Raw genomic sequence first — 27,087 nt, 5'->3', positions numbered from 1 at the left:
CTGACCTCTGCAAAGGCGGGAAGAAGGTGTATTTTCTCATCTCTTCTTTGGGGCCAAGTTTCATCACAAGAAGGGATACGGGATAGAGAATGGACCTGTGATATCACTGACATACAGGACACTCCAATGAGAAATCTCCCTCTACCAATGCAGGGAGATAGCATCTAGTCTTAGCACTTACCCAGAGCACTAAAAAGTGACTTTCCCAAGGTCATACAGCCAGTGCATTTCAGAGGTGAAATTTGAGCCCGTGTCTTCCAGTTCCAAGACCAAATATCCACACAGCCTTTTTTTTTTCCTGCTGGTCATCATAACATGCCCCAACCAGTGTATTTCTCATTAACAAACAGTCACATAATCTTAACTTACTATTATAGTAATAACCTTACTGAAAGGTGAAGTAATAACCTTACTGAAAATGCAAAGCAAGCCCATAAGGTATACATAACATTCTATCCATGTACTTGAATCACACTCTTCTACCAATGGGAAGAATGGATACTTACTTCGACTCAAAGGCTGGTAAGGAAATACATGTGGCCAGGGCAACTTAAAACTCTATCACCGTAAACTTGGGTATTTTCTTTCTACTTTTCTTCTCATATCCAATCCCTACCCTCTCGTTATTTCCTTGCTGACCACCTGGCCAACCTGTAGTAACTTCTGCCTTGTCACCCCCACAGTCCTGATTCATGACTGACTCTCCTGGATGAATATTCCAGAAAATCCATAGCCATGCTTTATACTTTACTTGATTCTCTCCAGAAATCTCCCTACAAACCACCTTTCCCCTACACAGGTATCCCTTCACAGCACCCCAACCCCCCTAAAAAACAAGTTCTAGAATGATGAAACATGATCACATCAACTCTGCCACTGCTCTCGGATGCGGTCTGTGAATCCACTCTCCTCCTATTCTATTTGCCATTCCCCTAACTTTCTGGACCAAAGTGTCCCTCCCTGGCCACTACTCCCCTCTGTGTGCTTTCTGTCCCATTAGACTGTAATAGAGAAGAGTGACACTCTCTTTGTTTTGTGTCCCTAGCACTTAGCACAATGCTTGACACATAGTAAGTTTGTAACCAATAATTTTTCATTCACTGGCTTATTTATTCATCCATTTATTCATTCTGATTTGGGAACTTCCTTGATAGTTTTGGTTTGCCTTGAATAGATGCTTTCATTGCTGAGCTAAACTGAGCATAGTATTTCAGGTGGAAGAAGGAAATGATCCACTGGGGTGATTTTCTGATTCTTAGCCATTCTTCTGCTTAGCTGTGTTTGCTCCTTGAATGCAACTGTAGTATCCATCACTCCTAACTTCACACTTAACTGATATCTTCAGCTAAATTAATGGTATGCTCTTTTAGGAAAGGGCAATGACTTTTTCCCCTAAGACGGACAAAATGCTCTCCAACTCTGCTCCTTTGGCATTCTCTTCCTCTCAGCAGCAGATTGCAGTAATGAAAGCCCTTCAGCCTCTCTTTGGTCAGCCCAATTTGTCTAGTAAGAAGTGCCAGTTCACATACACACACAAAGTTATAGCTTTTCTTTGACATAGCTCTGAAATTTGTTCTTTTACCTCTCTAGCTTCCCAATTCCTCCCTGCGAGATACCTAACTTGCAAATTTTCGTCTCCTCTCTCATCTCTTCAAATCACAATCAGGTAAAATAAAGTATAATTGTTCCATCATCATGAAACAATTGTTTGTAGGTGTTCCTATCTCCTCAGTTACTAAGCTCAACATTCTGTGATTTTTCATATATAAATGACTCTTTGATACACAACACCAAAGTAGACTTGTCCTATTTTCAGTCCAAATTTCTACAGCCTGTAATATGCAAATGAGCAACTGCTGTCTCAGAATACTGAAGCAGACAATTCAGCAACAGCTTGCCCAGAAGACCAAGGCAGACTTAAGCCACAGACAAGTGAACTCTTAAGGATCACCCTCCCCTTACAAGAATAAAGAGGGAGAAATTATTTATGGGATTTTCTGAAAGTACATCTGATCATGTCACTTCTCCACTCCAGAAGTCCAGTGGCTCCCCAGTTCCTCTAGGATTAAGGCTTTGCAATGTGACCCCCCCCCCAAAGTCTCTGCCTACCTATATGACAAAGAACTGTACTCCCATCCCTTTCACACAGCCCAAGATCCAGGTTGAGAGAGAGAGAGAGAGAGAGGAATGCATATGTATATTAGTTAGTATTTATATAGCACTTGTTATGTGTCAGACACTGTACTAAATACTTTATAACTATTACCTCATTTTATCCTCACAACAGCTGGGGGAGATAGGTACTATTATTATACTCATCTTTCAGTTGAGGAAACTGAGGCAGACAGCAGCTCCTTAGCTTGTCCCTTGACTTGACCAAGGTCACACAGTTAGTAAATGTCTGAAGCTGAATTAGAATTCAGATCTTCCTGAATCTAGGCCAGCATTCTATCTACTGTGCCACCTACATGATTTAAAATATATGTGTATGTATGTGTGTGTATGCACGCATGCATTCACGCATATATATGTAGGTACAGCTATATACAAATACACTCTTGCAAACATACATGCATGTGATGCTCTAACTCCCCATGACTTGAATCCACTCCCTCCTCACCTCCATCCTAGGGTCCTTCATGTCCTTAAAGTCTCAGTTTCAGTATCACCTTCTGAATGGTCTTTCTTAATTCCCACAGATACTAATGCCTCCCCTACCCCACTAAATACCTTTTGTCTACCTGTTACCTGCCCAAAGAATGCTTTCCTTCAGGGCAGAGACTATATCCCTTTTGTCTTCCTATCTTCACCACCTGGCACAGAGCCTGGCACATAGCAAGGACTTAATAAATACTTGTTAATTAGTTAAAGTGTCTTCCTTTTATCTTTGACTTCTGAGGTGTATACACTTAGTAGTGGGATCTCTTTGTCAAAGGATTTCAGCTTCTTAGCACAATTCCAGATTTCTTTCCAGGACAGATGAACAAATTCACAGTTCCATAAATAGAATTTATAGGATCATGGATTTAGAGCTGAAAAGAATTTCAAAGGCCAATCCTCTTATTTTATAGATAAGGAAACTGAGGCCTAGAAAGATGAAGTGACTTGCTCAGGATCATTCAGCTAGCAAGTGCCTGAAATGGCCTTTGAGCTCAGGGCTTCCGTGCTCTAGCCACTGCTCCACACTGGCTCTCTTTGTGCGCCTCAGACCTTTACAGTGAAGCATACATTTGCAAAGCGGAAAATGTTCGTAATTAATGGTAGCAGCATGACATCAGCCATCCTCTCGGGCTTCCATTGCTCTGTCAGGAGAGAGAAATCCCGGACAAAAATGTCGGCTGTAACAGTTGCATAAATGATACTTTATGTACCTGTCTCAGAAGGAAGTAGAAATAGGAAAACACGCTGCACAAGTGAGGTTATTAAACTCATCTCATTCAGCAAACCCATTTCATTTGGCTATTGATTTTTTTATATATATATAGCTCTGCTTGGCAGGTCCCTTAAATCATCCTTCATTGGATGCTCAAGAGCTCAAAAAGCTTTGAATCCACCTGACTGGACTGTTTACATGTGTATATACACATACATAGGTATCACAGGCATCTACATACACACCACACATATACTATCATATTTTTGTCATATGTATATATACATGTATGTATTTGTAAGTCTATACACCTGTGAGTTCAATAGGCTTTTAAATCCTATTTTAGTTTTCATTGTATCTGGGAAAGGAGAGAAACCAACCCCATTGTGGGGGGCAGGAATGGTACCTTATGCCATCCTTTTCTCCCTAGTGCTGAGCTTGGCATCTTGCCTAGCTGGTGTTTAATATGTGGTTTTGAGCTGAATAAATGAGGTTGCTACCTTTTGGTCAGGTTTTCCCCTGCTGGGGGAAATCACCCACCATGCTGGGCCGGCACTGAAGGCCTTTCCTGGGGGTTTCCTGCACTGTGTCTAGGGTGGGGGGGGGGGGGGGGGGGGCAGCAAGATCAGAAGGTCTGATCCCTCCCTATCTAGGACAGCCCCCTAGTGACTTTTGTTAGATTAAGTCTTCACTCAGAAAACCCTGTAAATGTTTCTCAAGTTTCTTCATCTGATCCAGAGCCTTCCCTGTGAGGGCCATCCTAAGGGAGCTCAGCAGGTCACACCCTTCTCTCAAAGAAGATGGTTTCAACTTAACCCAATTCAACAAACATTTATTAAATATCACCATTGTTGTTGTTGTTCAGTCATTTTTTTCAGTCACATCCAACTCTTCATGACCCCACTGGGGTTTTCTTGTCAGAGATACTGGAGTGGTCTGCCATTTCCTTCTCCAGCTCATTTGCCGTATAAGGAAACTGAGGCAAACAGGGTTAAGTGACTTACCCAGGGTCACTCAGCTAGTAACTGTCTGAGGCTGGATTTGAACTTAGGTCTTCCTGACTTCAGACCCAGTGTTCTACTTACTGCACCACCTAGCTGCCCTTAAATAACAGCATAGGCCAGACCAAAGAGGAAGTGTGGATAGAAAACTGACCTCAGGTTAGGAAGAACTGGAGTCAAGTCCTGCGTACTGGTTGGAAGTCCCTGGACACTTCATGTAAGCTCTCAGTGCCTTCAGTGACTCTCTGAGATTCTATTTACTGCAGAACCAGGGCTGACCTACTTTGGGAGAAGGAATTCCTCACTGGGATCTCCCTACATTGATGAAATCACAGAGGAAAGGAGGGAGGGAGAGAGGGGGAGAGAGAGAGAGAAAGAGAAAGAGAAAAGGGGGGAGAAGAAGAAGAAGAAGAGGAGGAGGGGAGGGAAAGGAGGGAGGGACAGAAGGCAGGATGGAGGGGAAGGAAGGAAGGAAAGAGAGAAGAAAGAGAAAGGAAAGAAACAAACAAACAAACAAACAAACCAGGTCTGTGATACCAAGACAAAAAAAAAAACAGATCCTGCTCTCAAGGAACCTTCATTCTGCTGGAGAAAACAGTGTGTGCCCAGATAAACAAATGACAAATGGAAAACAAAGAAATCCACAGAAATTCCAGAAAACAAAAGGACCTCACAGTGTGAGGGCTCGGCACTCTGGCTGGGCCTGGAGGGAAGCTAGGGATCTGAAGAGGCAGGAATATGGAGAGCCACTGTAGACAAAACAAAGGCATTGGGAGGCAGGAGCCGGAATGCCTCTCTGGGAATGTTCACGACTGAGCATCATTCCTTCTATGAGTACAAACAGCAGGCATGACGTGGGCCTTGTGGCCGTGCAATCACACCTTCCCTTGAGCTGAATCCCAAGAACGGCCAGTGCCTGGAAGGAGCAATAGATGGCATCCCACTTTTCCAACCTGAGCCCCAGCCCTGCTGTCAGCCCTGCCTCCATAGCCCAGGGCTGGATCTTTGCCCACTTCTGTCCTCTGTCCAGCATCCGTGCCACGTTATAGGGGCTGCCCTTGGTTCTAACCCTACTCTCAGGCCCCATTTGTAAGCCTGGCCTGGCCTGGAAAGCTCCTGCCTGAACAGTGAGCTACCAAGCAGCCACGCCCTTCCTCAACACAGGCAGGCCAGTTAAATGTAGTCCAACAAGTGTTTATAGAATTACAGGGAAAACCTCATTTTCCTCTGACTCCAGGGAGCTATATAACTATATATATATAACTATATATATAATTATACATATAACTATATATATATAACTATATATATAATTATACATATAACTATATATATAACTATATATATAACTACATATATAACTATATATAAATTATATATATAACTATATATATAACTATATATATAACTACATATATAACTATGTATATAATTATATATATAACTATATATATAACTACATATATAACTATATGTAACTATATATATAACTATATATATAACTATATATAATAACTATATATAACTATATATAATTATATATAACTATATATAACTATATATAATAACTGTATATATATAACTATATATATATAACTATATATATATATATATAGCTCCAGGGAGCTATATAACTTTTCAGGATGTGAGACAGTTACAAAATAGTGCACACCAGCCACAAGATGGCACAAAATAGAACACAAGAGTAGAAATACAGAAGTGTGCTTGAGGCATCGGGAACTGAGGGCAGGCAACAAAGAGGGAAATTTGGTCCAGTTCAGCTAATATGTATTTAGTGACCCCTGAGTCCAGAGACGTCTCTCTACTGAGTGCTGGGAAACCTCCAACCTTAGATAAATAGAGCCCCTATTCTGGTGGAGCTCACAGGCCAATGGGTAAGTACAGCCAGGGAAATGGCGCCACCCTGATCTGAGAGGCAGAAGCACTGAATGGCACGGTGCTTTCCTCAGATGCTCCAGCTTGGCTAGACAGCATGGACAAGGAAGAGGGTGTTGGAAGCCATGAGGGTGGTAGCCATTTATGGCAGTGAGGAGGGCAATCAATTGACTGGGGAAGATCCTCTCTAATGCAAAGAGAGTTGGGGTGGGGAGGTTGGAGTCTGGATCAGAGTCCAAGTAGGTATGAACCAAAGGCCAAGCTGAGCTGCAATTGGCTCAGTAGGAGAGACCCAGGGTGAATTGGTGACCTCCTCACTGACTGCCTCAATCTGCCTCCTCTTCAGCTCTGGGGAGTGGGTGTTTATCTATTTTGATTAGTTCTAATAGGGGTCCCAACTTCCTCAAAGGGTTAATGAGCTATAGGACTGGGAGTTGGAGGAGATAAGGCTTGAAAAGTAGGACACTATCAGATTAAAGGGAGGGAGCCTTAAATGCTAAACTAAGGAGTTTACACTTTATGGAAAAGGCAATAGGAAACCACTGAAGATCATTGACTGGAAGAGGGGTCTGATTGCAACTATTATTCAGAAGACCTCATCAAATCAAAGTTTCGAGGATCCCTAGGGACCATCTAGTCCAGCCGAACCAGAACCACCCTCCATAGCCTGCCCGAAAAGTGAACACCCATTATTATTCAGTCCTGTCTGGCTCTTCATAACTCCACTTGGGGTTTTCTTGAAAAGATACTGGAGTGGTTTGTCATTTTCTTCTCCAGCTCATTTTACAGATGAAGAAATTGAGACAAACAGGGTTAAGTAACTTGTCCAGTGTCACACAGCTAGGAAGTATCAGAGAACAGATTTGAGCTCAGGTCTTCCTAACTCCAGGCCCAGTGCTCTATCCACTGTGCCACCTAGCAGCTAAAGTGAACACTTAGCCTCTGATGATAAATTATCACATAATTATAAAATATCACACAAATATCACATAATATAAATTTTTATTGATATTGATATATAATTTATCACTATAAAAAGCAGCCTGTCTCACCTTTGGAGAGCTCAGCGACTCTGCAGTCACAAGTGCTTTTGATGCACTTAGGGTTGTGGGGCAAGAGCCTGACAAGAAATTGGAGTCACTTCTCAGCCTGGACAGAAACCACAGTCTTTCTAGGAAATCAGCAGCTCACCCCCAAATAAATATTTGGAGCAAAAGCCCAGAGCCCAAGTTGTGGGAGTGTCTCAATTTGGTGACCAGGCTGCATTAATTCAGTCTAGAAAGAGACCTTGGGCTAAGCTAACGAATGTGCTTCTCCAGGGATTAAGACAGATACCAAAATGGGCACATCAGAAAATGGCTGGAAATTCCTTGGAGCCTCTCAAGAAATGACTGTCAGCTAAATAGGTTAATAAGGTATTGAGAGGGAATTCTCCAGCCCAAATCCCTACAAGTACATTTTTCGAATCTGAACATTAGGGATCCTTTCAGGCAACCAAAGAAACATAGGCAAGGGTTTTTTGTTTGTTTGTTTGTTTTGCTTTGTTTTGTCTTTAACCTAGAAGAATGTCAAGAACACTTGGTATCAGGAGAGACTTGCATAAAAAGCTTTCCTCCAGCATCCACCAGCAGAGTAACCTTTTCCAAGTCATTTCCCCTCTCTAAGTCAGTTTCCCTATCTGTAAAGTGGGGATAATAAGATCTGTGGTACTTCCCTCAATGGTTACCAAGGGGCATTTCGTGACCCTTCAAGTACTGCAGAAACTGGGAGCATTCTTCACATACTGGTGAGATCACACCGAGAACAGGAATTCGAATTCTTTTCCAATTTAGAATCTGGAAGCAATGACTCAGATGGATTGATAATATGATGCAGCCAATCAAAGGAAGAGATCAAAGGAGCAGTCCTTGAGATGAAGGTTACTGCTGGAAATTGCGTGAAAACAATTGTAAATGTGGTTAGCAGAAGAAATGACAGCCAAATAATGAGTGGGAAGCAATCGGGCCCAGACGCTTCCCCAGGATATAAAAGAGAACCTCAGCGCCTAAAGCACATTTCTGTAGCATAGAGAAAATTTCAGCCAGAGCTCAGTCCTCTACTTTTTCTGATAAAGCAAAAACTGCGTTTCCCCAAAGCAACGTTATGAGCTTCTGTCTTCTTGTGTCATGCTCTCCCCCAAGAAATAGAAAAGCAGCCACTTCCCCGTTGAGTGTCTCTCTCATGAGCCAGTGGCACCTGTAGTGAGTGAACGAGTGTCCTCTGATTTAAAATGCTGTGGCTGCATCTTCAATCAAAGATGCAAACCCAGAGTGACTTGGTATGGGTCTCCCTGTCACTTCCAGTTTCCTGCGACGAGATTCATGCATAACCCTTGGCTCAGAACCAGAGCTCAGAGCTCCCAAAGACCAGGTTCAGCCTTTGGGGGTGTCCTTTATCACATTCTTTGTTTCATTGGCACTCATCCTGGGCCTCCTGAGGAGAAACAGTATCTAGCTCATCCCACCCCTCCATATTCACCCAGAATTTCCCTTAGGAACATTGAAATTTGACCCAGGTAGCCTTAGAAGCCCTCAGGCAGTATGCAAGCACTCAGGCTAACAAAACATTCAACTAATACAGGCTTTATTTGTAAATTGCCAAGACACCTCAGCTGGGCTTACCTCAAAACCTATACACATCTCCTGCCCTGGGTTGGGGTGGGGGACTTTTTTACTAGAAAAAGGAACTTTCCCTTGATAGGGAGTCAAGGACCTTCTTCAGGTGGACAAGCCCTGAGGTAGCTAGGCAGTGTGGTGAGCTCTGGAGTCTGGAGTTCAAATCCTGCTTCAGATACTTACAAGCTGTGTGATCCTGAGTAAGTGACTTAACCTCTGCTGGCCTCAGTTTCCTTATCTGTCAAAAGGGGCTAATAATGGCATCCATCTCCCAGATTTGTTGTGAGGATTTTATATAAGTAGGCATATATATATATGTATGTATATATACACAAATACATTACTTACATTACATGTCTAATATATTGCATAATATAGACTTGCAAACCTTAACGCACTATATAAATGCTAGTTATTATAATGATGGCTAGGACTACTACCTTGAATTGGGCCTCCCCAAGGGACAAGGGCCTGGTTGAAACACCACGTTGTTTCCCTACTAGGCTAATCCTCTACACCTTTCATATTTCTATCTTTCAGTGGCTCTTTCTTTCTCTGCCTTCCATGCCTGTGACTAGTGAGATTTCCTGTTGCACCTTCCTGTTGGCCTCTGTCTCCCTGGAGATCTCTCTCTCTCTCCAGCACCAGGTGCCCCTCTCACAAGAGGTGATATGGCCACATGCATCCACAGGCCCCTCTGTGAGGTATCAAGTCTATATCTGGGTGTATCTCTGACCCTAGCCTTCCTTTTAAAGGTGAAGTTTCCACCTAATTAGTTCCGGCAATGAACAAGCCAAGAATTCTGGTCTGTGCTAGGACAAAGGTTCCTCCATTGAGGAAGGAACAAGGAATTTAAGTATCTGCTGGTGGAGCTCCCCTTGTGCCATGCACAGAGACACCTGCTAAGAGCTGCAATTGTGTCAAATCTAAAAAGCAAATAAACAAGACTATCCAGTCTTATGTGGTGGCTTCCATGCTGTCCCTTCTGTTAACCCTCCTGAATCATCTTCCTTGAATTCTTATGGTGCCCATAAGAACATGTGTGTTCTCCCAGAGGGGAAGTAATGATGTAGTGGAAAGAGCTCTTGAATTCAAGGGTGAAGACTTAAGTTTGAATCCTGAATCCTCTGTGGGACCTTGGACAAGTCCCTGAGCCTATGCAGTCGGTTTCCTCTCCTAGGAAATTGAGATACCCATCGCACTATCTACCTCAGAGGTCTGTGATGAGAAAAGGGCTTTGTAAGCCTTCCACAGCTCTGCAGAAACAAGGGCTGTTATAAGGCACTTGGAAAAGGCTGCCTCATACTGTAGTCATTGAAATAGGTGTCATGTGACTCCAATGAGTTCATGAGCTCTGACAGAGCAAGGATTCCATCTTTCACAGCCTGGCATCCTCCATGCCATCATGGAGCCACTCTGCACAGCAGGCCTTAGATGACTTGTTCCTTCTGCTCTTCCCATCAAAAGCATCCACTTGGAAATGGTATTAGGCTTCCAGGGACAGGTTCTGGGCAGGAAATGGCCCTAGAGTAAAGATGAGGTACCTACAACTCTCATCTCCTTCAATGCCCCCCAAAAGCTGATTCCAAATAGAGCAAGTCTGCACTTGGATTGTCTGTATGGAGCCTGGGCAATATGGCAGGGAAATTGCCCTACAGCCCTGGGCCAGCAGCATCCCAACCGCCAGCCACCTGGTCCCCAAACCCTAGCAATGCAACTAAAGTCTGTCAGACTGTCTTTAATCTCCATGTGCCAAAAGGTTCCCTCTGAGTCATTCTGGGAACACAGCCATCTCAGCTCAAGGACAGCCACTGTTCATGAAATTCCCTCCTGAGGAGGAGAAATGGGTAATTAGCCTGGAAAGGGAGGCTGGAGTCAGACCACGGAGGGCTTTACATACCAAGCAAAGACACACGGATTTTATTCTAGTAGCAATAGAGATCAAACTTTGTGGTTGGGGGCAGCAAAGGGGGAAGGGCACTGGAAGAAGGATAAGATCATGGTCTTGGCACTGGCAAGGAGACCGAATTAGAGAAGAGGGAGACTTGAGGCAGGGAGGCCAATAGAAAAGTCAATGGAAAGGAAGGGACACAAGTGAAAGGAAAAATCATTGAGGATGGATTAAAGTGGACACAGAGAGGAGGCAGAAAGACCCCTTAGAGAGAATGATAATAAGGGCTGTGCTATCATGGCAGCAGAGGCCCCTGGCCAGAGTGCATCTGCTGCCTGCTTAATGAAAGCTTGTTGACTGACTAACTGATGGGCAGATGCCAGGAGTTCATTAAGAACAGTTTGGTGGCCACAGGGTTGCTCACGCCATCCCAGACTTTCTTCTGCTTCCCACAGCACAGGAAGCTGGGCCATACGTTATCTGGATGGCACAAGTGATTGGGCAGCCTGAACTCAGGACACCTTGTCACCTCCCTCCCAAAAAAAGATGCCTGTTCCCAAGGTATTTTCGTGATGTATGGGACACCGTGTATAGGATTTGAATGCTGAACTTGTGGTCAGGGAAATCTGAGTTCGAATCCTGCCTCAGACCTTACCAGCTGTGTGACCCCAAGCAAGTCACTTAACGTCTTTGGGATTCAATTTCTTCATCTCTATTAAAAATAGCTAAATTGAGCATTTATATAGTGATTTAAGGTTCCAAAAGCTTTATACATATATTACCTCATTTAATCCTCACAACAACCCTGGGAGGTGGGGCTATTATTATCCCCATTTTACAGATGAGAAAACTGAGGCTGAGTTATGTTAGTTGACTTATCCAAGGTTATTGTTGTTCAGTCATTTTTAGTCATGTCCAACTTTTCATAACCCCTTGGAGGGGGGGAGTTTTCTTGGCAAAGATACTGGAGTGGTTTACCATTTTCTTCACCTCATTTCACAGATGAGGAAACTGAGGCAAACGAGGTGAAGTGACTTGCCCAGGTCACACAGTGAGTAAATGTCTGAGGTGGGGTTTTAACTCAGGTCTTCCTGACTCCAAGTCCAGTACTTTTCCTACCCTAACTCACAGGATTGTTGCTAAGAAGGGACACTGTGAAGAGAGACACACACCCATATGCAATGATCTGCAAACCTCAAAGTACTGTTCAACTATTATTTATTATTATTAATACTACTATTATTATCTGAAGGAGGGAGGTTGTCCAGGGATCTGGCCCACACCATTTTTAGAAAGCTACACAAATGTATGCTCTGTAAATATTAGCTCTTCTTGGTATTATTAGCCATGGGAGGCATTGTGCTAGAATCCCTTCCCCTCTGGGCCTCAGTTTCCCCCTCTGTAAGTGAGGGGCTGGTATGAAACAGTCTACAGGGCCCCTCCCTTCCATCTCCAATCCTCTGATCCTCTCGACTAGACGTGGGATTCACATGGAGGCCATCTGCTTGCAGATCCAAGCCCTCTTTCCTATAGCATTTCGTCCTTGGTACACCCATTCTGCTTCAATCCCACATTATGGCAACAGCATTTCTATTGATCTAAGTATGTTTATTTTACTATAAAAATAAAAGAGAGTGAATATAAAAACCCCCCATGAAAGTGTCAATATGGCTGAGAAGGCCAACCACAGAAAGCACTGCTCCCCCTTCCACCACTTCTACTCCACCTCTCAAGATGCAAATGGAAGAGACAAACACATAAATTTGGTGATAACTAAAGACTCTGGGGGAAGGCACAGCGGTGCCAGTGGCAGTGGCTGCAGAAGCTTCTGTACCTCGTCTCATTCAAATGCCCAGCCACAACTTTGTATGAATGGGCCTTTGGATCATACTAACATTAAGCTTAAAGACTTTTCTAAATTAAAAAAAAATTTTGAAATTCAATCAGAATCCAAAGTTGGACGGGACCCCAGAAGACTCAAATTCAACCTGGACCTAGAAGAAAACAAAAGCACCTCGTCTACAACATTTCTGATACAGTCATCCTGCTTTTGCTCAAAGACCTCCAGTGATGAGGAGCTCACCACTCACACTACCATCCAGGTCAATATGTATGCATCATTTCATAGGTATTTCTGTTAAACATGCATGAAAACTGGGGCCAGATGGATTCTCAGATCATCTCTGTCAAAAATAACTTGAATAAGAATCATGACACACGTTTGAGATTGTCGTTAGCCTGTGCAATTTGCCAAAGATAGTCTAGCCCAGTTTCTTCTTCCTGTTCATTTATGGACCCAACTCATTGGGCATTTGTGGAGTCTAGCCCATATGTATGTCCTCATGGGCCAGTCCCATCAACTGCCCCTCTGAGTGCATCTTGGAATGTATGTAATAGCTATTCTTCATCCATTTGGCTTTTCATCCACATATTGTTAGGCCAAACTCTTTTGAATGGTTATGAACTTTGATTAAGGGGACTTTACAATATATGGAGCCAATGCAAATAACACGATGTCATCCATAAATGGGAGTATCTGGGGAAAATCATTATTTATGGGGATCCCTCTTCCATTGGGACTGTTCAGTGGCTACCCTCCATAATAAGACAAAAAATATCCACCTTTGTACCTCAGTTTGAGAGGAAACAGTTGGCATTGACTGCCCTCTGTGGCCCCAAAAGTGGACTTTTTATTGGAGCTTAAATGACAATGTTAAAGCCTTGGGCACTGATGCCATTGGGCTATGTTGGAAAGATAAGCTGAGCATCTGTCAGGCAAAGGGGATCTTGTGCCTTTGGGGTCCTAGGACAAGCAACATTCTGAGAGTCAAGGACAAGAAGACTTCTCCACTCTTCTACTGTGGGCACAGTATAGTGTGCTGGCATGTCTCTCCTCTGATTTATAGCATGACCCTCTCTACCACCATGCGTACATACCCTGTCATTTCTTGTTTGGAAATCATTGTCCTAGAAAGGATTCATAACTTGGCACCCTTTGTAAACCTTAAGGTGCTATATAAATGCTAGCTAGCTAGGTGGTGGTGGTAGCAGTAGTGGTGGTGGTGGTGGTGGTGGTGGTGGTGGTAATAGTAATAATATTCATTATTATTATTCTAGGCACTGTGCTAGGTTCTGGGTTGTTTTTTTTAATGTTACTTTCTCCTTGTTCTCCTCCTACCTATGTGACTATTCCTTCTCAATATCCTTTGCTGGATCTTTATCTAGGTCATTCCCATCCACCTTGAGTGTCCCCAGGATTCCATTCTTGGCCCTCTTCTTGACCCTTTCTACTATCTCATTTGTCAGTCTCAGCAGTTTCCACAGATTCAATGATCATCTCTAAGCAGATGATATTAGGATGTTTTTATCCAACTCTCTAACTTCTCTCCTGATTTCTAGTTACAATTCACCAACTTATAATTGGGCATCTCAAATTCAACAAGTCAAAAACAACTCATTGTTTTTCCCCCAAATCCCTCCCCTCTTCCTAAGTCTCTCTCATGTCAAGGGCACCACCATGCTCCAAGACACTCAGGCTCAAGCTCAGGGTCATCCTGGACTCTTCTCTGCACTCATCTGTCAAATCTTGTCATTCCTATCTTTGCGATAACTCATGTATGTCCCCTTCTCTTCACTAAAACAGCTGCCACCTTCACTAAATCCTTCATCATCTCACTATTGGAGTCACATCTGGACTACTGCAAGGTGAAGCTGGTTGATCTCCCGAAGTCAAGTTTCCTACTACTCTATCCACCCTCCACTCCAAAGCAATTTTCCTGAAGTCTGACCATGTTGCTCCCTATTACCTTGAGGATCAAATATAATGCCCTTTGACCTTTAAAGTTCTTCACAACGTACTTCTTCAGTTTTCTTAAACTTTGCTGCCCTCCTCATATTCTGCAGTCTGGTGACACTGGTCTTCTTGCTGTTTTGTCGTTTGGCCTTCATTCTGGAAGACAACCAGTGAGCTCAAGAAGGTGATATCTTGACTAGCAAGAGAGTTGGGTTTAAGTGAGGGAGAGCTATGCAAAGCCACCAGCCTCACTTTCTCCTCCAGAGCCATCTGGGTCCAGTGGCCAGATATAGTTCAGGATGACTAGAGATGACCCTGGATGCAATGGGAGACCTTGGCTTTTTTAAACTAAGGTCTTTCCCAGGTCTCAGTGAGACTGAGGCAATGCCCATTCAGGCCTTCTACTCTTCCTTGAATGTAAAACTCCATGCTCCCTCCTACCTTCTGTCTCCTCTACCTCCCTTCAAGACTCAGCTTAAATCCCACCTTTTATAACAAACCCCTCCTAGTCCTCCCCACAGCTAGTGACTTCCCTCTGAGATTTCCTCTAATTTCCCTTCTGTATATCTTAATCATCATTAATCATTATATACATTATATATATATATATAATATATATATATACATAAAATCATCATCTGTAGCATCAGCCACTCGAATGTGAGCTCCTTAACTACAGGAATCATGAGGCTTTCCTCCTTTCTTTGTATCCCCCACACTTCATGCAATTTCTGGCATATAATAGGTGCTTAAGAAACTCTTATTGACAATGAAATAAGCCAGTCTCAATAAAATTTTGAGTGTAGGAATGGGGGAAATGAGAAATAAGCCTAGAAACTTGGCTGAACTAACCAGCCATTTAGATAAAGGAGGGCATTTGTTTGATAATATGTGGTATTGGCAGGAAGGGGTTTGGGGTGTGGGGGAATGAGAGTCATGCCAGAGTCTACATGCCAACCAGAGACAGACTGAGTTGATCAATGTCCATTGCAGTGGTCTCTAATGAATGTTCCATCCTGCACCTCTACTCAAGAGGTAAGAGGTCCTGCTTCCTTTTCCTTCTGAAGTCCTGACTGGCCAGTGCATTGAAAGCCTTCAGAACTCTGAGCAAAGCCCTTTTCTTTTACGTGACTGCCGCCTTCATAGAAATTACTCTCTTGTCTCTGCTCACTTCACTCTACACTGGTCCAGATGGATATCCCCAGCTTTCACTGCACTTACCATATTCATCACTTTTTTTTTTTTGCTTTTTTGGTGAGGCAATCAGCGTTAAGTGACTTGCCCAGGGTCACACAGCTAGTAAGTGTCAAGTTTCTGAGGTCGAATTTGAACTCAGGTCCTCCTGACTCCAGGGCCAGTGCTCTATCCACTGTACCATTTAGTGGCCCCTTCGTGACTTTTTAAGGCACAATAATATCTCATTGGTCAGACTCCATCATTGGTTCAGCCTCCCATCTGGCATTCCCTAGGATGTTTCAGAGAAGACTGCCCTCAGCAGGCAGTTCTTTGGGCTCCCAGGTATGCAGTTCTGATTTGATGACAAACACAAGGGAAACTAGACACTATCTTATCTCTTCTTTATCCTGGGTGTTAACTCCCCGTTAGTCATTTTGCTGTGCCCTTTCCAACCTAATGATCTTTCTCCCCAAAGACAAGCAGATTATTGGTGGAGCTATGAGTTGATCCAAACATTTTGGGTATCATTTGGGAATTATTAATAAAAACTGACTAAAAATGGTCCATATCCTTTGACCCAGCAATCTCACCACTGGATGTACACCCCCAGAAAGTCAAGGACTGAAATAAAGGTCCAATATATATCCAAGTATTTCTATTACAGGCATTCCCTTTGTGATAACAAAGAACAGGAAACAAAGTGGGTGTACATTAATGGGGAATAGCTGAAAAAACCTAGCAAGCTAACTACCATTTATATAGCACTGTAAGTTTTGCAAAGCACTTCATATATGTTATAGATGCAATTATTATCCCCATTTTAGAGATGAAGAAACTGAGGCTGAAAGAGGTGATGTGACCTGCTCAAACTTACTTAGCCTGTAAATGTCTGAGGCCGGATTTAAACACAGAGTTTCCTGTTTCCACATTCAACAATCCTCCAGCCACCTAGCTGCCTATATGAATACATAATGTAGGACATTATATATGTATATATGTGTATTATATATGCACACATATGTGCATGTATGTAGGTATACATACACACATCTATAGTTCTACATATATTGTCTTACATAATATATGTAAATACATATATACATACATATATCTGTGTATATATGTAGTACACATATATACCATATATACACATGTATAATAATATTCATATAAAATGGAATAAAGTTCTTATGCAAGAATGTCAAATAGGAGGAATTCAAAGAAGTCTGGGAAAATTTTCATGAACTGATGCATAGTAAAATAAGCTGACAGAGCTACAGAAGAGTTTTACAAATGTGTGCAATGACCACAACAATGTAAGGGGGGGGGGAATCACAAGGAGAAAGATAAATTCTGAGTGACCAAAAAAATCAATAGTGGCCCCAGAGAAGAAAAAATGAAACATCTATCTCCTCCTCTTCATGGCAGGGTCAGAGATTACTAGGGTAGAATGTTATCTACAACACAGGTATCAGACACACAGCCCATAAGAGGCCCACAACACTCCCAACTGGGATAAATGCAAGTAAGAAACATTTAACAAAATAAATCAAAATACACTAGAACATAGATAGTGTTAACAGGTGGTTCCCTAAGTGAATATGCTGCCACAGGGATCCTTATGGATGGTTTAGTGCTCCCTTTTCTACCTGAGTTGGACACCACTGACCTATAATATCAGAGGCGGTCACGGTACCTGGTTTTCTTTATTATAAGGCAGGAATGCTTACCCTGGACCAGAAACTAGGTGGCTTAAAATTTTTTTAATAATTATTGTGATATGATTAGATTCCTTCTTCATCCTATGATTTTAGTTCATGCAAATTAAAAATGTGATTCTGAGGAGCCCATAGGTTTGTGAGACTGCTATCAAAGAGATGCAGGACACATACAAAAAAAAAACTTTTAAATAATGCTGCTAGAAGGAAATATTGAATATGTAGACAAGGATTGGGTTTCTTGAGTTTCTTTTTGCAGAAATTACTATGATGTTAAGACGACAGAGGTCAATACAATATTTTTCAAGCTCATTTTCCCAGGCAGAGAGGAACAAAGCAAAGTAAACATTGAATAGTTCTCTTCATCATTCACGATCATTGAGCAGCTATCTCACCCACCCCAATTAGCAATATCCTCTTCCTACTCTTTTTTATTAAATTTTATTTTTTCAACTATTAAGCATTCATTTTCTCTCCCTCTCTCTTCCACCTCCACCATCTTCCATTGAAAAATAAAAAAGAAAAGCAAAAGTCTCATAACAAATATGTATTGTCAAGCAAAATAAATTCCCATATTGACCATGTCCAAAAATGTATGTCTCCTTTGCATGCTTTCCTAAAAGCTCAATTGGTCAATGAGTGGTCTGTAGATCTACATAGATTTCCTTGGACCACCCCTCCTTTGTCTTCTCTTCAAATTTTCTATTTCTATCTCCAGAATATATTCTTGAGAATTCATCATTTTTCTCAACCAACTTTGCCAAGAGAATTTTAGAATATGGATTTCTCTGAACCCTGTGACATTGGCCAGGCCAAATGCTATGGTTCATGTCAGCTTGTGCACAGTTTTCTTCTCAAACTCTAAGATACACTGTTTACTTCCCCACTCAAAGTTCTAATAATTTCCACTTCAGAAACCAATTCTTCCTTGTTGGTCATAATCAAATCAAGAAAAGTTCCATGCTTACTTCTTCCATCATTTGGAGGTGGAAATCATCATGAAGACTATCCAATGATATATTAGCTGCTCTACTTTTGGCAGAGACAGATAGCGGACAGAAACAAAGAGAGAGCGAGAGAGATAAATGGAGACAGAGAGAAAGGGAGGAGAAGAAAGGAGGAGAAGGAAAGAAGAAGAAGAAGATTTGAGAGAAGGAAAAGGAGGGAAAGACAGAGAGACAGGAAAGAGAGAAAGGGAGGAAGAGGGAAAAAAGAGGAAGAGGGAAGGAAAGAATGGAGAAGGGAAAGGATGAGGAGGGAGAGGGAAAGAAGGAGAGGGGATACAGGAGAGAGTACAAGGGATGGAGAGAGGAGGAAAGGGAGAAAGGAAGGACAGCTAGACAGGGAAGGGAGAAGGTGTGATGACAAGAAGATATGAGACAAGACATGAAGAAAAATGAAGAGGAAAGAAGGGAAGCAGGGAAAAGGGGAGGGGATGGAAGGAAATAGTAGACGACAAAAATAGAAGGGAGGAAAGGAGAAGAGCGAGGAAGACAAAGAAATAGATGAAGACACAGAGACAGAGACAATAAGAGATGAGACAAGATGAGAAATGAAGAGGAGAGAAGAAAGGGAAGGTGAGGAGAGAAAATTATAGAGACAGAGGGAGAGAGATCAAACTCTAACAGCTATCTAGATACCTGGAGTCCCCAGTCACTAACAGATTATGCCTCCACGCCAGGCTTCTGATCTATTGGACAAATATTTCATCTATTTCCTTCTTCCACCCAGGAGGTCTAGGCACCACAAAGGACAATGACAACCTGAAATTCTAAGGCTAAGGCAGGGAGAAACCAAGTATAGAGAGAATTTCTGTAATATCAGTAATCTCTGGAATATCTGTAAGGGTTCAAGTATTTCCAACCCAAGGAAAGACTTAATAAGAAAAATAAACCGGTACCAGTGAGAGGTAGAGATTGGGATCTGACTTTGGACAAATCATCCTGCACACAACACACAGCTGTTGCCTCAACTGGCTGTATGCATACTTTTTTTAGCCTATACAGAGTCAAAACAGACTGAGTCTTGCACCAGTGTCTTTGGGGAAAATTTTAAAATAATTAAAAAATACGTGAAGACTTCTAAAACTCTGGGTAGATTCTCTTCACACAATAATCTATGGAAAGACACAAATGAAAATGGGTGTCATTTTCTTCTCCTTGTCTGAGGTGGTTAAATCAATGTAGGGATCTTGGAGGTCACTGAGGCCAGTCACTAATCCTTTCCATAATATTGCCACAGCTGATCATGTACCCTGAGCTGTGAGATACAGAATACTAAAGTATCCCAAGATTTAAGTCACAGGTTAGCCAATGGGCAAGAGAGAGGTGCATATTGAGTATGAATAGGCTATGATGTATTACCAAATCTTTTCAGGGGAAGCAATGAAACAGGTGTTACTAGAGGGATGTACAATGAAAAAAAGATGAGTTGGTCACATGCCAAGAGAGATGCCCAATGGACAACTTATAAGCCCTAATGGTATCTATGCAATCACATGAGATCTAGAAAATGGTTCCCAGCATAGGATTTATGGAATGGGATGGACAAGAATGATACATGATATGAGAACATCGGGATGTATTCAGATCTTCCTCGTTGGAGGGAATACTTGAATCAATGAGATTGAAAACCATCAACATACTTATTTCCCTACCTACCCTTCTCTTTAATCCTGTGAAATCTAATGCCCCAAGTAGACAGGTGCATCTAAGACTATGACCAGCTGAAATGATACCTTCAGGGTGCAGTGGGCTCTCTTTAATAAGCACTGCTACAGGGATAGCTTGGTTTTGAAATGCGAAGATTAAAGCCTGCTCTCATCTCCCTGGGAGGAGGCATTCACTTTGCTATTAAAGAAAAGTCCTTCTATGGTATCATTTTTGTTTAGTTGCTTGAGCTAACATTGTCCTCAACATATGGTTTCCATTTTTAAAGGGACAATCATTTCTCCTGTTCCTATCCATTTTAAATGGCTATTTATAAAGATGATTTATCAGGTAATTTGGACAAGAGCTAAAAACAATAGCAAGAAATACCAGGAAAGGGTGGGCACTCACAGGTTTGGGGGGCATCTGGCTTTCCTATAAGTCTACATTTAATTTTTTTTGAAGATACCTAAGTATAGCTTGTGTGAAAGCTATCTATCCTTCCTCCCCTCCCAAGAAGAGATGTCCTTGAGCAAATGCAAGGTGAAGGACCAGGAGAATTGTCCCTACCCACTGCCAGAACCGCCATCTAGGGCTAGTAAAAGTCAAGGACGATTTGAATAAGCCCATCCACTTGCCTCGAAGAGCATCTTCAAAGTTGGAAAGAGGGTAATTCAGGAAAAGTCAGAGTAGTTTTCCCTAGCCCGTGAATATGTGAGCGGTGCTCCCTTGGGTGGGAGACCCCCCAGACTCGTAGGAAGGTGAAAGGACACCAAGATATCTTAATTAGGAATTGGTAGCAAGAACGCTTGTAGGGAAGGGAAGTAACGGGGTCCCACTCCCCGGATAAATTTCTGGGAGGCCACAGGACAACAGAGGGTCTCACCAAAGGGAACAGACTCAGCTCGAGAGGGTTTCTGGTCTGGCATTGTATCAAGGAACCTGGGAGACAGCAGATAACCTCTGCAGGCCTCCCCCTGCAATGAACGGAGAATGCAGCCCACGACTGAGCCCAGTCAGCCTGGCACCCCTGAGTGGAGGAGCACCGATGCCCAAAAGGAGTCACGATGGCTCCAGTGGAGAGAGTACTGCCTGAGACAAAGAGGAACTTCAAGCGGACGTGCAGGCTGGAAATAATGGAGAAGAATCTACCGGGCCAGGAACAGAAGTGATGGGCACTCCACCTGCATCTTTGCAAAATGGATAATCACTGGAGGAACCTTATGTTCCTAGGGCTCCCCAATGAGGGCTAGCTTGTTTTCTTTGATGCCCCAATAGGGGGGGGGAATTGTCATATTTTAACTACCTTGTAACATTGTGAACTATGCGCTCAAAAAGGGAAGCAGATGCCAATGTACCAAGTGGTGTCAAAAAGAGGGATTGTCTCAGTGGTTTTTTTCACATTTTCTGGGTGGGAGCTCCAAGTTAGAAAGGTGAGGCATTCTCCCAAGTAAGACTGGACACTCTGTGCTATGAGAGCCTCTGACACAAGGCTTACAAAAGCAGTAACACCTGGGCAGAAAAGTACCAAGAGGCAACTGTCCAAAAAGGAAGACAGATAGCCTCCCAGTCTGGCTCCAGGCTGCCTTTCCCCACTCATTTCACATTAATCCCATTCACATGCTCTGCATTCCAGACAAACCATCCCACTTGCTGTTCCCCAAACTCAACATGCCGTCTCCTACCTCCATGCCTCTGCATAGGCTGTTCCTCATGCCTAGGATGCCCCCACTTCTCACATCTGCCTCATAATCCTTAGCTTCCTCCAAGACTACTCAGAAGTCTCTTCCTTCAGAAAGCCAATCCCCTAACTGTTCAAGTTCTGCCTTTCGGCAAATATATTTATTTGGTAAAAGATGTCTTCCCTCTCCCCCCACCAGTAGAACCTAAATACCTTGAGGACTGGGTCCATTTGTTGGAGACACAAGAAAAATTAAGGGTTGGATATGAACCAACCCAGATAATAATTGCTATCGTGACAGAGATGAAGTATCTTCTACTCAGTCATAGATTTCTATCTCATTTGCTGGAAGCATATACAGCTTAGTGAGATTATTGTGACACTTTCAATGACTAAGGCTTCATCCTAATACCTAAGAACATATACCAAAGACTTTCCTTTGAGTTATAGGTGCATAACATTATGGAAAATGTCTCTTTCCTTCCCACCCAACATAAGTGTTCTAAACCCAACTACATTTTTGCCAGACTTCCAAACTTTTTTTTAACATTTTATTTTCAGTAAACATCCCTCCCTCTCTGACGCCTGTGATTTTTATTGGTATAGAGAACTCACAGTGTGGAAATTCCCTTCACCAACACCAATGAGCAACTCATCTATAGCTTACAGTCTTAGAGTATTATCCGTAGCACCAAAAGGTTAAGTGACTTGCCCAGGGCCACATCTCCAATATATGTCTGAGATAAGATTTGAGCCCATGTTTGCCTGACTCTGTTGACTGTCTTCTATATTAGTCCACTTCTCTTCTATATTTTTCCCAAATCATTTGGTTTCATGTAACAACCATAAATGTGAAATTTTTAAATATATATACATATATATTTTTTTGCATGGAAATCAGCAAAAATGAAACCACTGTGTCCTACTGTTCAGCAGACAAAGTGTTTGAGATCTACCCCAGAGGCTGTGATGACAGGCTGATTATTTTTTAAAGGTAAAAAGTGATAAACAGTAAGACTTTGTGTCAGGAAATGACCGTGCATTTCTCCACGTGTTTCCAAAATGCAGACAATCAAGCTGCTTCTGTCCACACTGCTGCTCCTGTAATGTCCCTTTTATTAAGAATAATGTTCCTGGACACGTGCTGGAAAATTCCTGCAGCATTTCTCTTGTTTTTGCAATACCACGAGGTCAACCCCTGGGGTTAAGAAGATGTGAAGGGCACCATAAAACACTGAGTGAGAAGATTCTACATTTGTGTATACATACATGTCAATATCATGAAAATAAATCTACACCTGTCCCCTTCTCATGTAACCTGGAACAGCAGGATCCATCTGTGTGGATTGCACTGGCTGTCTCTGTCTCCTACAAAATCAAGAGTGATCGGTCTGCATGGAATTTTCACTTCCCCATTGGAAACTGCCTTTTGTGGAGTCTATACTGCATTGTACAGCAGGTGGGGATTCATTGGAACGAAATCAAAAACATCCGATGAGGCGGCAATGAAGTATAGAAATCTGACTTAGCTGTTTCAGTGTAAAAGAGGAAAACAAAAGGTGTGGAAGAGATTTAAAGCACTCATTTTTGCGCCACACACACACACACACACACACAGATGAAGAGTAGCTTGCACAAAGTACAAAGGAGACACCAATAGTGCCTATCTTTTTTTCTTAAACCCATTAAATTGTTTTGGATAGAAAGGAACTACTTCTTTTCAAACAGGGACTTCTTACTTTGCAGGCCATGGGTGTGGCAGCAACAGAAATCATTTGATCCCCATGGAGATCCTCCCCTCTGGAATACCCACCTCTTACTCATCATTCCCAATAAACTATTTCCTGGCCATAAACCTGCAGCAAAAAGCAACCCCCAGCAATTCCTCCCTCTTCCCTGGATGTTGGTTTGGTTTGGTTTGCTTTGGTTTTTCCAGCAGTTCAAGATAGCTCTTGGTAGAGGCTAACCATGTTTAACTGAGACCACCATTTGGAAACTGTTGCCAGATTTCTGTCCCCTCTGTTCATATAACAATGAAATCCACCTTCTCCTCAGCTCGGATGGCTGCAATTCAACTGCCTTACTTTTGTCCTATGTTCAAACTCATAAAAAATGCATCCACATCGTTTTGGGTTCACCAAAACAGAAAATTTCTGTTAAATTCAAGAAAAAACTTTTCTTAATTGATTCCTTCCATCCTTTGCCAGAGGCAATACCTAGAGAATGATATGACATCACAGGGCTTGGAAGTCCTGCCCGCCCACAGCCCAGTGCACCAGTGTTAACCCAGACTCTGAACAACAGCAGGACTTAGCTTATTTGTGTCCTAGTATCATCTGTGTTGTCTTTTGGGGGGAGGGAGGGGAAGAGAGATCTCCAGGTCATTTTTAACAGCATTTTGCAGTATTCTGTAAGTGTGAATTCACTTTGGTCAACAAAAGCAGAGACCAGTTGCTCTAAGAAACCAAAATTTCATCTCAGAAGCACAAAAATAAAGCAGCATTTAAACAGACCCTATACATTTTTTGTGTCCAGGAATAACATGAGATATGTACCTTAAAACATCCGGCTATTCCCTAGCCATCCGAAGTGATGCCACTCTGAATCTCATCAAGCAGGAGCCATTGACGTCACTACCAGCAATGGCTGCCCTCGTATCCCCTCCCCACCATTCGTGGTAAATGATTCATAACTCGGTCTCCTTTGGAAATAAGAGAAAAGGCCTTTCCATGGACTAGTTGATAAGCCCCCTCTTTTCAAAGGTATATTAAGCAGTCACGTCTCCCATTCTAAAAGCGGCACCAAGCTGGTCTCCGGGAGAAAGCAGATCCCAGCGGGGGATTTTCCGCGCTTCACATCTATCAGCCCTATTGGGGAATCCCAGCGTCATTCACTTTTCTTCAGCACTCCCCTCTGTAAACAGCTCCCGCCTACGTGTTGGTGCAGTCCTTACAGGTCTTGCTGAAACAACTACAGTTTTCAAATGAAGACCTGGACACTGGGGGATTTCCCTCCTGGGCCCTAAAGAGAAACTGGAGCCACTGGCTAGCTACAAGTGACAGGAACCTCTTAACAACTGCCCGGAACCACATGCCAAGGAAAACAGAGCTCAGTGCAGTTTTTTACATCAATGAACTCAACTCTATCAGCAAGATTTGTAAAAGATCTGGGAGAGAAAAAAATTATTTCTGAAAGTTGAAATGTGTGGCAGTATCTTTTCAGTTTCTATCCTGCCATCTGAGAAGAAACATTTTGCTGATTGTATGGCTAACCAACCCACCCACCCCCATCCCCAGAAAAAGAAAATTGTAAGAGCCACGACAAACAAAACACATCCGAGCACAAGAGCATTTCGATAGCAAACATAATCTCCTGAAGGCACCAGAGCTCCTCAGTTGTAAATAAACCGTCACCACCCAGTCTCTCCAGCCTGAAAAGAGCCAGATTATCCCAGGCAGAGCACTTTCCTAGGTAACATATTCGCTTTGTGTCTGAAACTCCATCATAGCCCAAAGACTCCCAGGCTGAATCCAAATCATCTTACTGGGCAAAGATCCTCGTTGTAGAGTTTAGTAAAAATCCTTAGACCTGGGAAGGGAGGGGGTCACAGAAGGAAGCACGCGAGTGTGCACGTGCAAACACACACACATCTCCATTCTGGAGACACATCCACGTACTTGGAGACAACTACATGAGGAAGAAGCTGGGCCCTTCCCATCTTGGTTCCAATTCAGAGACATCCAGGACGTGTCACGATGCCAACAGTCCCTATCCGTGACCCTCACATAGACCAGTTCCCAGTCATCCATCCTGACACCTGTAGCTCTCATTCTAAGAGTACAAGGGAAGGAAACCTTGGTACCCTCCCTTTGGAGGGGCACGCGCGCGCGCGCACACACACACACACACACATACACACACACATGCACACACACATGCACACACACACACACACACACACACACACACACACGCTGAGGCCGAGTCGCAGAACCGGAACCAGATCCTCCCCAACTAAGGAGCTCGCCCACGTTAGGCACCCCAGCTCTCCCTCTGCACCAGGTGCTCTCCATCAAGAAGCCGGGATCAGAGCCGCCCTTCGGGTTCCTCCGCGGAGGGGCCACACTGCTCCTGAAGAAGTTGCCCGCCATCTACTTCTCGACCCCGCGCGAGGCCTCGGCGGGACATCGTGGCAAGTCATCTCATCTCCCCGCTCTCGCCGCGGAGCCCCCACAGAACCTCCCCCAGGCGGCCTCCGGAGCTCCCCACAACCCTCCCCCAGGCGGCCTCCGCCACTTACCGCACCGCTCACACAGCAATCGGCCAACTTCCTTCCGCACTTTCCTGCCTGCGGGCAATGGGGGCGAAGAAGCCTTGAACGCCGCCGGGAGCTCGCTGCCGCTGCTGTTGGCCTCCGGCTCCATGAAGAAGACGTAGGTGCGGTCCTCCCGCAGCCGCCGCGGCAGAGGCGGAGGCCGCGGGTCCCCACAGGGCGATGGGGAGGCCAAGCCCGGGGCCGGGCCCAGGCGCACGGTGACCAGCGCGTCACGGCTCAGCCCGCCCGTTTTAACCGCCCACACGTGGCGCACTCTCACCAGGTAGGGCGCTTCGGCGTCCCCGGCAGCCCCGCCGCCAGGGCGGGGGCTGGGGCTGAGGCTGAGGCTGCGGCGCGAGTGGGGCGTCGCGGGCGGCTCCTCCGGCCCCCCGGCAGCGGTTGCCTGGTCGGGCGCTCGCCGGCGGGGCACCTGGCCCTCGATCACCACGGTGGCGCGCTGGGTGCGCTCCCGCACGGAGCCGGCGCCCCGCGGCGCCCACCAGCAAACCGCGCCCGGGGCCGCCGCCCCCGCCGCCAAGGCCGAGGTCCGCAGCAGCAGCAGCGGCGGCAGCAGCAGCAGCAGCGGCAGCAGGGCCCGCGGCCCCCGACCCAGGGGTAGCGGGGGGGATGGCGGAGGCGGGGGCGGGGACGGGGACGGGGCGCCGGAGTGTGGCGCCGCCGCCGCCGCCCCGCAGCGGGCGAGCCGGGGCCCGTGCCAGCCCATGGGGAAGGCGGGCTGGCCAGGGGAGCGCTCCCCGCCGCCCCCTCGGTCCGGCGGCGGGTCTGTGCTGCTGTCGCTGCGGGCGCTGCCGCTGCCCGCCGGCTGGTGCCCGCTGCCCGCTGCCCGCTGCCTGCTGCGGGGCCGCCGGCTGGTGCCCTCGCCCTCCTCCTGGCGCTGGCTGCCTGGCTCGCTCGCCTGCTCGCTTGCACGCTCTCCCCGC

General features: G+C 44.3%; 1 protein-coding gene across 1 annotated transcript in view; it reads right to left on the bottom strand.

Annotated features, from left to right (window-relative positions):
- NRG1 (neuregulin 1) overlaps positions 1-26,870 on the bottom strand; it is a 792,976-nt gene extending 766,106 nt beyond the window's left edge. The window contains exon 1 of the mRNA XM_027853664.1: positions 26,132-26,870. Coding sequence (XP_027709465.1) covers positions 26,132-26,870 — 739 coding nt within the window. The remainder of the gene's footprint in view (positions 1-26,131) is intronic.
- Positions 26,871-27,087: the final 217 nt, after the last annotated feature.

Source organism: Vombatus ursinus, unplaced genomic scaffold (genome assembly GCF_900497805.2).
Source record: "Vombatus ursinus unplaced genomic scaffold, bare-nosed wombat genome assembly UNPS02010193.1, whole genome shotgun sequence".
In the NCBI taxonomy this organism is placed as follows: domain Eukaryota; kingdom Metazoa; phylum Chordata; class Mammalia; order Diprotodontia; family Vombatidae; genus Vombatus; species Vombatus ursinus.
This window is presented reverse-complemented; position numbering and strand designations above follow the sequence as displayed.